The 11,879-nt window shown below is 42.3% G+C and overlaps 1 protein-coding gene across 2 annotated transcripts; it reads left to right on the top strand.

The window, feature by feature from the left end:
- LOC141769739 (zinc finger protein 462-like) lies at positions 1 to 11,797 on the top strand. 2 transcript variants are annotated; one of them, XM_074639123.1, is made up of 11 exons: positions 1 to 130; positions 507 to 555; positions 651 to 5,758; positions 5,841 to 6,130; positions 6,257 to 6,375; positions 6,811 to 6,945; positions 7,047 to 7,287; positions 7,453 to 7,595; positions 7,691 to 7,914; positions 8,392 to 9,337; positions 10,975 to 11,797. In XM_074639123.1, exons 2-11 carry the CDS (start codon positions 546 to 548, stop codon positions 11,115 to 11,117), a joined length of 7,359 nt encoding a protein of 2,452 aa, XP_074495224.1. In that variant the 5' UTR covers positions 1 to 130; positions 507 to 545; the 3' UTR covers positions 11,118 to 11,797. The 2 variants fall into 2 exon arrangements, with proteins under 2 accessions (XP_074495224.1, XP_074495223.1); XM_074639122.1 differs by having other exon boundaries at positions 7,044 to 7,287.
- Positions 11,798 to 11,879: the final 82 nt, after the last annotated feature.

The following is an 11,879-nucleotide window of genomic DNA, read 5'->3' as shown; positions in this document are numbered from 1 at the left end:
CGGAAGCGGCAGAAGCCAGCGAGAGTGTACTCGCGGGAAAAATGGCGGAGAATTGTGGTCTCTTCATGTTATCAGCATCGGCGATTCAAAACATGTCATTTTAAGCCTCATCCGATGTTGATCTGCACGCGTGAGTACGTTATTTATGTGCACTGAGTCTCTTAGTAAGTTGTGTTTGTCCACTTTGTCTTGTGATTGTTTTGTTGAGAGAGTTTGTGCCAGTTTTTGTCTGTAAAAGGAGAATGAACTCGCTTTACGTTTCCTTCCTGTTGAGCATACCCGACTCCTAAGTTGTGTATAGTGCCATTGTTACATTGTGCTGCTGTTCAATTGATTTTCCTTTACTACTCAAGAATAATAGTATATATGTGGTTGTCAGTGTTTCATTTTCTAATCCCTGTAGAAACCAGTAGTGCACCTATAACTTTACCAGTGGTAATAAAGTAGTAATAAATATAATGTTGATAGTTTGAGCAATGCATTAATGTATACCTTCAATCCTCCAGGTGTGTCACAGCTCATATGTGTTTAGAGAGGGATACAAGATGCAAGAAGGTATTTTCACATTGTCATCTTCTGATTATGTTGTTTCAATGTAGTGCATGAAATTTAAGTATTCAACATTATCTTTTATTTATTTACCCCCTCAGATTCAATAAATCTTTCCACCTCTGGCCACATGACGCACAATGACGTTGCCACCCAAGAATCCCCAAACAAGTCTTTCCAGTGTAGTCGTTGTACGCTCTTCTTCAAGTCCAAAGTTTACCTTTTTGAACACCTCAACAAGGTGCATGGCCTCGATGTGGATGCTGCTCTCAGAGAGGCTGGTTTAAAATGCTCCGGGACTAACAAAGCCAACGCTGACAACAACAACAGTCCAGGAGATGATTTTGAATGCCAGCACTGTGATTTTAAAGCTGGTAGTCGGGACCTTTTAAACGAACATGGGAACAAATGTCACGAAAAAACAGGAGATCAGAACATGATAGGAAATCTAATCATTTCTGAAAACCCGGAGACCAAAATAACTGTCGGTTCAACAAACCAGCACAGTGACGCTGCTGAAGCAGAAGAGATTCCCTCCGTGTTTTCAGTTATGTCTACCTCAAAATCTAAATGCACACTGAACTCATCAAAGGATCTGAAGACATACAAGAGGCCATTGCAAACCATTACCAAGTACTTTGAGGCATCATCTGGATCAAACGGGAAACCCCCAGTGAAGTTAGCTGATAGCCCAAAGCCTCTAGACGACACCAAACGAACCATCATTTTGCAAGAATCTCCCTCGTGCTCCAACCCAAACAGTAGTGGTGTGTTTAAAGTCACTGCAAAGTCCAGGATTGATATCTCTCGTGTTTCTCACCGTTATTTGTTAAATGACCACCTTTTAAATACTGACCTGAGACCACCAAAGCCCAAGGAGAAATCCAGAGAAACAGTTCCTGACAACGTTGGCAAGAGGACCAACAATGAGAGCTCAAAATGTCCTCCTGCTAAAAAAGCAAAGCCAGACAAACAGGAGACAAAGCTCCCAGAGGAAGCAAACGCAACTGAACAACCAACATCAAGAGACGCAGAGTTTTCATTTGACGTTAGTGAAGACGAAGGAGAAAAGAAACCTCATCTTGTCAATGGAGACGCAGAAAGTTCAAAGGCTTATTTTTGTAGGCACTGTGACTACAGTGATGTGGACATCGCTTGTGTGTCTACCCATTATCAAAGCAACCACCCTTACGTAAGATATAACGCTGCTTACATTAAGGATCCAAGTGATGAGAGTGCTACCTTTCGTTGCCTGCAGTGTCCAGTGGAGTTTATAAGTGTAGCTTACCTCAAGAGACACTACACTGAAAATCATCCAGAGGGCCCAAATGTATTCACGATGCAGTCACGTGAACTGAGTTTGGTTTTCAAATGTTTCGCGTGTCGGTTTACCACCGGCGTATTGAAGGCTTTGAAAGACCATTACAAGGACAATCACGCAACATACGAAGTGGATAATTCCTTGATGTACTGCAGATATTTGGATGGACGCCAAGAGGGATCGTCTCGGTCGAATTCATGTGAAAGAGCACCAAGTCCAGAAAGACAAGGAGGGGTTTCTCCTGAGCGTGCCTGTACACCGTGTAAGGAAGTGAAAAATGCACCCTCGCCCCAACATCCCACCTCCACGGGAGCAGACGTGGTCTTGTATCGTTGCAACTACTGCGAGTTTAGTCACAAGTCAGCTGTTGTTATGCATGTCCACTACCAAAAAAGCCACCCGGGGGAAGAAGTCACAATAGACAAAATCAAACAGTCAGCTCGTGCCACGTCACATTCATCACACGTGACGCCAGTTAAGTCTCCAAACTCTGTGACGGTAATAGAAAAATCTGCACATCAAACCTCAGATTCTTCTAAGAAAACAAAAGAAAAAGCTGAGCCGTCGCAGCGTAAGCGTAAGCGTGCACCAGAAGCTTCAAAGGCTCCTTCAGAATCTCACAAAACTAAGAAAGTAGAATCTGTGGAAGAAAGAAGTAAACGCAAGAAGGTGCCTACCAAACACTATAAAGAAATGTCCACTGGAATGGACAGTTTATCCAGCAGTTCACCAAGTAAATTGTTTTACTGCCAGTTTTGCAGTTATTCAAGTACCAACATCAAAAGCGTTGTTGGTCATCATAACGCAAAACATGCTGAGGATGCACTAACATGTATCGATGATATCTTATGTTATAGTGCCGAGGTGCAGCAAAAGAAACTTCAAAGTGAAGAAGTTCAGCAGGGAGAGGATGACGCAGCAGAATCTCTGGTGAGAAAATCAAATCCATATGCGCATGCAGAAGACTTGTTTTTCTGCCAAAAGTGCAACTATGGGAATCCATCTTTAAAAGGAATAGCAAACCATCAAACCAGAATTCACAAACACCTTCATTACAGCAGGGAACGTATTATTGACCATACAGCTTTGATTCGTGATGAAATTGAAAGATCAAAATCTCAAGCAAGGGAGTTCTCCTTTTCTACGCGTCTACCTCTTCCTCTTATGAATGAGGGCGATGAAGATATGTTTTTCTGCCACTTTTGCAACTATAGGCAGAGTACTCGGGACCAAGTAGTGCGACATTACATCAAAAAACATCGTGGATTTGTGGTTACGGGCGATAAGGGCGAACGAGTCAGTCTGTATACCTCTATGGTTCGTGAAAAGACGAAGAAATCGCACATAAAAACAACTGCAAACCAAGAAGTCGATCATGCATCCCTAGAGAAGAAAGGAAATAAAAAGAAAAAAACAATGAAGCATGGCAAATCCCTCCCAGCTTCAGCACCACCCTCAATGACAGCCTCTCAAACTCAGAGGATCCTTCGGTGCTATAGATGCCCATACCGCACTCAATATCTGAATGTTCTGAGGAGGCATATGTGGAAAATCCACAGGACAAATCGCTCCATCACAGATGTTTTAAGAACGTGTTTCCAACAAGGAGATTTAAAGACAGGCCATCACTGTTACTTGTGTGTTTTCTCTCACCAAGAAGCAGCAGCAGTCTATGAACACTACAAGGAACAACACCCAGGAAATATACCGAGCTTTGAGTATGTGACTTCTCGGTTGTTTGTCAGCCCCGAGACACGTGCTGCTAAAAGGAAGAAACCTCAAAAAAAGCACACCGATGGTATTAGTGATGGCGAGGATGACAGCTTACCATCTGAAAGATCAGGACAAAATGAAACCAAGTCGTATTCGTGCAGAGCGTGTTCATTTAAAGGTCGCTCAATGTCAGTCATCGCACGTCACTACCGCGCTGTTCACCCGTGGTCCGTGAAAGAAGATGGCTCGGTCCTGGGCGTCGTCAACAGCAAGAGATCAAGTGCAAACAGGCAGGTACAGGAAGACCACAGTGACATGCCTGGGTCATTCGAATCCTACCAAGTGCCCCTTGAATTTGACAAGTCGCCCGAAGAAACTGAATCTTCCACAGAACTCAGGTGTCCTTACTGCCCTGCGACGTTTCACACCCAGCACGGTCTCAACACTCACTGTGGGATGAAACACCACAAAGCTGGAAGTGAAAATTCAGATGAACCGGAACAAGAGCAAACCCAAAAACGCATGCATGTCTTCAAGTGTCCACATTGTACCTACGTGAATACCAATTATCAAGGAGTTCTCACCCACTGCCAGTTCAAGCACCCTCGCAACTCAGCCAGGGCGTACAGTCTTCACGTGGATGAAGCCCATTTGCCCTACTGGGGCGACTGTTTGAGAACAAAAGGTCCCGGTAATTCTGGCGATTTAAAACTTAGTGGCTACATGTGTGAAACCTGCCCAAAAGTATGTGCAACGCTGAAGAAACTGAACAGGCACTGCAAGAAGGACCATACTGAGACGGTGGTGAACACAGCGCCTAAACCGGCACCTAAACCAGTGCCTAAACCATCTGTTGTGAGTAAAGTCAATCAATTTAAGACTCTAAGCAATCGGGGAACATCATCACATGCTTCCTTTTTAAGTAAGAAAGTGTATGCAGTGGTGAAGTGCCAATACTGCGCTTATAGTTGTAGCACAAAAATTGCGCTCAGCAGACACGTGCTTGTCCACCACAAGAAGGACCCCGTTTCAAAGGTTCAGGATTGTGAATACCATTGCGTCCTGTGTTCCAAATCCTATTCCACGAAGAGACGTCTCGGAAGCCATTATGTTAAGAAACACGGAAGGGACAGCTTCATAAAATACTATGCACCAGTATACAAGCAGGCCCCCGAGAAGCCAACGCCAACATCTCCAGACCGCCCTTTAACTCCACAACCAGAAAACACTCGTGAAGCCTGTACATCTGGCACGACGGCGACAGAGGAATACCAAACAGTATTAATCTACAGGTGTCCAACTTGTCCCTATGTGAATGCAAGCTACCATGGCACTCTCACTCACTGCCAAATGAAGCATCCGGACATCGTAGCCAGGGCGGATGAACTTCAAACAGAGGAAATATTTGGAAACAACATGGTCGGGTGTTCGTTTGGAAAAGCTTCTAATGAAAGAGGGTACATGTGTAAAATATGTCCACTGATTTTTGCGTCATTGAAGAAACTGAGAATCCACTGTGAGAGGGTGCACGGTCCGGCTGGACCAACTGAACAGGCAGCTGAACCTAAAAAACAACCCGATCACGACTCTCTGGCCTCAGCATTGAAGGCTTTAAAAAGCAAAGCATCAGCAGCGAGCGCCACAGAAACCAGCTTCCATCACCAGTCGGTCGCTCCTGAGACGTGTCAATCAAACTCACTGTCAGCACAGAACGAGGAAAGGCTGTACAAGTGCCACATTTGTACCTATACAGGATTCTTTCGAAGATACTTGCAAGTTCACTACAAAAACACTCACAAATTGGATCCACTGACCACAAACAAGCTGCTACTGCAGTACAACAAACGCAAAAGGGACATCACACTGCCTGAAGCTGAATCTGAGGAGAGTGCCCCCATGAAATGTAAGAAGTGTCCGGAGGAGATGTTCGACTCACCTGAGCTGCTTGTTGCCCACTACAGTACTTTTCATAGCTCAGATGGCATATTGGACTTCACTGTGATATCACAAGGAATAAGGAAGGGGAGTACAGGCCTTTACAGGTGCATCCACTGCCTCAAACAAATGAATGGGGTTAGAAAGCTGTGGTATCACCTGGATTGCCACAGAGAGAGTGCGAGAAAGAGAGCAGTGGCTACGGAGATGACGGCATCACCAGTGGCCAAATCCATCCAAGTAAGTTGACATTTACACTCTTGATCATTTCCCTACATGCTTCAGCTACACTTTCTTGACTGTTAATGTGTTTATTTTCCAGTTCTGTAGGCAAGATGAACTTCTCACGTTAGACACCGTGGAGGACCTGGCCCAGTGGAACGTGACGCCAGCGGAGACCTTCACTTTCCCACCAAGTCCTCTGTCGTCACCGTCGAAACCCGCTGACGTGGAGCAACCGCAGCTGGAATCAGGAGAAGACAAAAACACTTGCAAACAGTGTCGGAGGACGTTCATGTCGCTGAAAGGTTTGCGTTCGCATGAGCGCAGCCATGCAGCCACAGCGGCCCTCAAGAAGATGATCAATCTGCCTACCTCAGTGTTAAAACACAAGTAAGAAGAGACTTTGGTGATTTGATGTGCTTTATGTCCAGAACCCCCCAACGTGTTTTTAGTCATTGTTGATGAGCTGATAATGTGTGACTGTTTTTTTTTGTTGTTTTTTTAAAATCTCGACAGCATCAACAAATACGTTGTGTTCAAACCTGGGACTCTCAGGCCTTTCCTGTGTAGCATCTGTTCCTATCGGACGACCGTCATGGGCCTCTGGAGGAGTCATTTTATGAAAACACATCAAGGTGAGTAACTTGTATATAACGCACCCTTACCCAGCATTCAATACACTGATACAATACAATGATACAATGATTGGGATTTCTTTCAGGGATCTGTATCGAATAAAGATGTTTTCTTAAGTCGAATATGATGTGTAGGCCGGGACATCTCTACAGCACCACAATATTTCATTTAAAATGGCATTTTTACACACATTTTGCCTGTATTGGCTGTCGCTTTTTTTAAAAGCCACCTCTGTCGTTAACTAGTTGTAAAATTGTCAGCATACAAGAGAAAGAAGGAGAGGTTGTGCACTATACTATAAATGTTGCACCAAAATTTAAGAATTTAACAGATAGTGTGGCCCGTATGCTAATAATCAACTTTACTGCCCGTATTACATATTGTATGTTTTTTCTGTCTTTCATTCCATGTTCGTTCTGCTGCTGGATGCTCAGATGTCATTGTGGATCCTGCTGAGACTGACGACCAAGACGAAGAGAGCGATCAGAGGGCCGACGGGGAGCCCTTTAACTTATCGGAGGAATTGAACTATTGGCCTGAACTCGATGAAGACCCTGAAATTAGTGAAAGCAAGTCATCCCTGTTATGTTTTAAATATCATAATGTCAATCAAAAACACCCTTTTTGCATTCGTGGCTATACAGAGACTGTGATTTATTGTATTTAGCAGAATCGTACCTGGAGCCTCCAGATGTGCAGCGGCAGTTGAACCACTACAGCTTGAGGGCGCAGGCGGATGCTCCGTCTAAAACAAACGTGCAAGAAACCCAGTTACCTGAGAGTAATCTGCTTCACTGTGACTTCTGCAACTTCAACACTGGACACCTGTCTAGTATGCGACGGCACTACCTAAACCGCCATGGAAAGAAGATCCTCAGGTGTAAGGTGTGCGACTTTGTCACTGGTTTAAGGTAAGTTAAAACCACCATGAGAATTTTTCTTTATGTAAAAAGGGGAATGTTTATGGAATGTGAAAACTACAGTAATTATTTTTTCCTACTTATCAACCTTTCATTCTGTATATATATGACCGCAAAAGTTGTCTCCAAACACTTGTTTCTCCTTCGTTTTATTAGGAAAACCCTGGAGATGCACATGGAGACGTGTCACTCTACCTGCCAGTCAGAACCTACTCATCAGAAAGACCTCCGCTGCCCTTTCTGCCTCTACCAGACCAAGAACAAGAACAACATGATCGATCACATCGTCTTGCATCGTGGTAGGTTAGATGCTCAACAGGATCCGGTGTTCCCACCCACTCACATCCTCATCAGTCACATTATGTTCAGTCTTTCTTGTTTCTTTTGTTTTCAGAGGAGCGTGTTGTGCCAATAGAGGTGCGTCGCTCGAAGCTGTCGCGTTACCTTCAAGGCGTCGTCTTCCGCTGTCACAAGTGCACTTTCACGAGCGGAAGTGCCGACAACCTGCGTTTGCACATGAAGAGGCACGACGACGTCAAACCCTACAAGTGCCGACTGTGCTACTTCGACTGCACTCGGCTGAGCGACTTGGAGGCACACCTGAGTGATAAGCATCAGGTGAGGATTTGTTACTAAGCCCCTCTATGCATCACTGGAATTCCTCTGTGTCTGAAGGAATGATAAATTATCCACCTTCAATGTACTGGAATTTGGAAAAACGTAAAGGGAGTCACAGACACCTTCTTTGTTTCACATTTTCAGTAGCCGTTGTATAAATGCATTATAGAAAATAAAAGTTATTCAATGAACCCTTAGAGGGTTCAAAGAGTATTGTAGGTGTGACAGTGGAGCCCCTATTCGACCAAACACAAGTTGTTGCAGCCGCAAGTATATACCAATATCAAAAATCACAAATTTACCGCGAGGCCCTTTACAATCTGTATAGAGCTGCAACAATGAATCGATAAGTTGTCAACTATTAAATGAATCTGCCCCTATTTTGATAATCGATTAAACTGTCTGAGTACATTACTAAAGAAGTAATAAGTTTTAATAATATGTTTTATTATTATTTTTTGTTTTTCTTTTGTGCAGGTTGTGAGGAATCATGAGCTTGTGGGTCAGATCAGCCTTGATGAGCTACAGGCCAGAGTTGATGGGATACCAGAAGAGGAAGAGGAGGAACCTTCGTCTAACTTGGAGCACCACAACGATGACAGCGAGGATGTAGAAACGGAGGAGTTTGTTACGGACTGTGATGACATTCCACATGAGACACAAGCTAAGGACCAGGAAGAAAATAGCACAAGGGAGGAAATTACACTACAGACCAAGGAAGCGTATCAGAAGCAAGGGCTGGATGGCAAGAATGAAGAAGGCCCTGCTGAGAGCTCTCAAGAACAAGCAGTTGTGTTGTTGCCAGCCCAACTCAAACTCAGAGACGGTGAGGACAGCAGCATAGTGTTCACACAACATAAAGAGGAGGCAGCACTACGTCACAGCCTACTGCCGGATGAGGATGGCAGCATCCGCAAGACAGAGGAGAAGGCAGATCAGGACAGAACGGTTAAGACAGAGATTGTAGATAATGTTCAAAGTGAGACGACATTGCTGGATATAAAGGGCAGCATCCCTCTGGCCCACAACTCAAACAGTCAAGTTAATACGGAGGCAAATAACAGCAGGGCTCCAGAGAGTTTTACAGTTGAAAGGCATTTACTAACCCTTTCGCCCAAGTGTGCACCACTTAGGATGAGCCATAATGAGAGCTTAGGTGTCTCAATTACAAACTGCAAACAGGAAAAAGAGCCCAGTCTGAAAAGCAGTGAGGAGGTAAGGGAGCCTTACGGAGAAATGCCAGTACTTGAGAATGAATATCTCAAAGAAGAAATGCAGCCTCTTGGTTGTTGCAAGGAGGAAGATCAGAGTGATCAGGACAAAGAAGATGAGACGATCACCGAAGACGAGGAGAACAGAACAAATCAGAAACACGAGGAAGGTGACGGGATAAAGGAAGCTGGCGATCCGCGTGTGACCAAAGGTAAGATACTGAATTGATCGCACATTAAATAAACACATTAATAACAACAAATCAAACCTTCCGGCATGTCAGCCCACCATCATCTAACCGCACAATACACCAGCATCATCCACACATAATCGTAAACATGAACAGGATATATTCCATAATGGAAATACAACAAATATACAATCATAAATATACAAACACAGCCCCCTAAGCACAAGACACACACACAAATCCAATCATGACAAAGGAAGTCTAAGGAATTTATCTATTGTATGTTACTTTACTCCTCCTATCCCATGTTTAAGAAAGATATTCAGAAAATACAAAAACATTATTAAAAAGATATTCAGTTAACGCTCCAGTCTCCATACCTATCTAAACCAGAAACATGAACTTTTTTAAATAATATTTGTCGTAAATCATGATATAAAAACGAAATAATAAAATAAAATTAATTTTGTTTTCAACCTCATTTAGTTCACAATATTGACACAGTCTTTCATCTAGAAATGACTTTAAGGCAGATTATATTTAACGCATTTTTCACATTTGTAATATTTCTTATATAAACAGTAAGTTCTCAATTCTGGCTTTTGACAGTTCTTCTTTCCATGATTGTATGTATTTAGACCAGACTTGGTATTTAAACTCCTCCACCTCCACATTTGCTTTTTGAAAATAATGTTCTTCAAGTCCACATTAATTTCAAGTACAAATGACTTGTTTTGTCTGACCAACAGTCCATAAATAGATATTCCGTTTACAATGATGTAAAACAGAGAAAAGCATCAAATGATCACAGTGGAAGAGCAGGAACTTGTGAGTCATTTGGCATTTTTGCTTGGAAAATGACTGAAAATAATAATTTATGGGGGAAAAAATAGTTGCAGATAAATTTTCTGTCGTTCAATTAGCTTAAGCCAACAAGCATCAACTGTCAGGAAAAGCAGCAATTTCACGACATTCGCTACCATACCGCGACTACTTCTTATGTCTGTATGATACGTTTAATACTGCATATGGTACAAGAGTCAAATGATGAGACTCTGCTGATGTGTGTTTTTCTTTACTGTGTTGGTTTTGTCCTTTTTATATCATGCCTAGACATACAAAACAACAAACAGCATCCTAGATACAGAACATACCAACCATCTTTACAAGCCGTGCCATTCGTTTCATCAAATAGATCTGGCAGTGGCCGGGGAAAATGCATCAAGTCTTATAACGTCACACATTTAATCACAGATTTCATTAATAGTTTTTGCTTAGATTCAAGAAAAATCTCAATGGTGTCTCCGTGTCGAAAGTATAACGACTGTTTGACAAAACCAGGACAGCATGCGGGTGAACATGGTTAAAAAACTAAATCTAGAAATCCCCCTTTTGATAATTTTGATAATCATTCATTTAAGCTCTCATGCAAAAATGTTAAACATTTGCAGGTTTCAGTGTTTCAAATGTGAAGATTTTCTGCTTTTCTCTGATTGATTTTGTGGTAAACTGAATATCTTTTTACAGTTAAACGACCAAAACAAGCAGTTTGAGGATGTCATCTTGGCATTTTTCACAATTTTCTGACATTTTATAGACTCAATGATTTGGGAAATGTCATGTGACACCAGCCTAAGTTCATTTCTCTTGTTCTTCAGGTGCACTCTCAGTCACGGATGGAGCAGCTGAAGTCCCACAGCCAGCAGCTACACAAGACAAACCGTTTACCTGTGAGTTATGTGGACGAAACCTCATGAACAGCTCTGAACTGGAGCGTCACATCATGCGACATAGAATCTAACGCTTTTCTTTATGTTTGGGATGGTAGAGAGGGCTTCCACTGTTGATTTGTTTTGTGGCAAGCCAGATTTTGTTTTCTTGAACCGTCCTCTACTGTCTTACTACTACTACTACGTTCTGTGTAAATCTGTAAAACCTGGTTACGAATACATTTTTCATGTTTTGTAGCTTTTAAACCTTTTTCTAACGAGATGTTTTTTATGGTACAGTTGTTATGTGTAGGATTTCATTTCAGTTAATAAATGTCAGAACCAAGATGATTGTATTAAGTGTGACTCGTTGTCATTAATATCTTAAGTTTTCCTTAAAGACAATAATGGATATCCCTGAATAACCATCAAACTACTGCAAAGATGCTTTTTTTTTTTTTATTCCTGTCGTTTATGTGAAGAGAGATATTAATCATTGATACTGTAAAACATGCAAACATCTTTACACTGTAAACTATTGTTACATATAAACTGGTACATCGGCGCATCCATGTTCAGTACCAAGAACTAGACCAACCTCCAAACCACTGAGTGTGAAAATGCTTGTGCTGCCTTCAGGTGCTGTTGGGTATTTTGATTAAAAGTTGTTTTGTACCCCTGGCAGTGAGCAAGTAAACCGTTTCAAACGTACAAAAATAACAGTATTATGTTTGAAAAATTCCATGTAATTAATAAACCTCTGTCTTTTTAACCCCTTGTGTCGTAGGATATCATTTACTTTTGTTGTAAATAAACCTGAAACTGGTGTATCTTTCTACCTGTCGTCTCTCTGC

The sequence above is a fragment of the Sebastes fasciatus genome, chromosome 6, assembly GCF_043250625.1.
Source record: "Sebastes fasciatus isolate fSebFas1 chromosome 6, fSebFas1.pri, whole genome shotgun sequence".
NCBI lineage: Eukaryota > Metazoa > Chordata > Actinopteri > Perciformes > Sebastidae > Sebastes > Sebastes fasciatus.
This window is presented reverse-complemented; position numbering and strand designations above follow the sequence as displayed.

Bases quoted from the DNA above. Each gene is read 5' to 3' on its own strand.
- LOC141769739 (XM_074639122.1), top strand. The intron at 6,946-7,043 runs GCAAGTCATCCC...TATTGTATTTAG, and splicing joins AGACCCTGAAATTAGTGAAA to CAGAATCGTACCTGGAGCCT. The intron at 7,596-7,690 runs GTAGGTTAGATG...TTTTGTTTTCAG, and splicing joins TCACATCGTCTTGCATCGTG to AGGAGCGTGTTGTGCCAATA.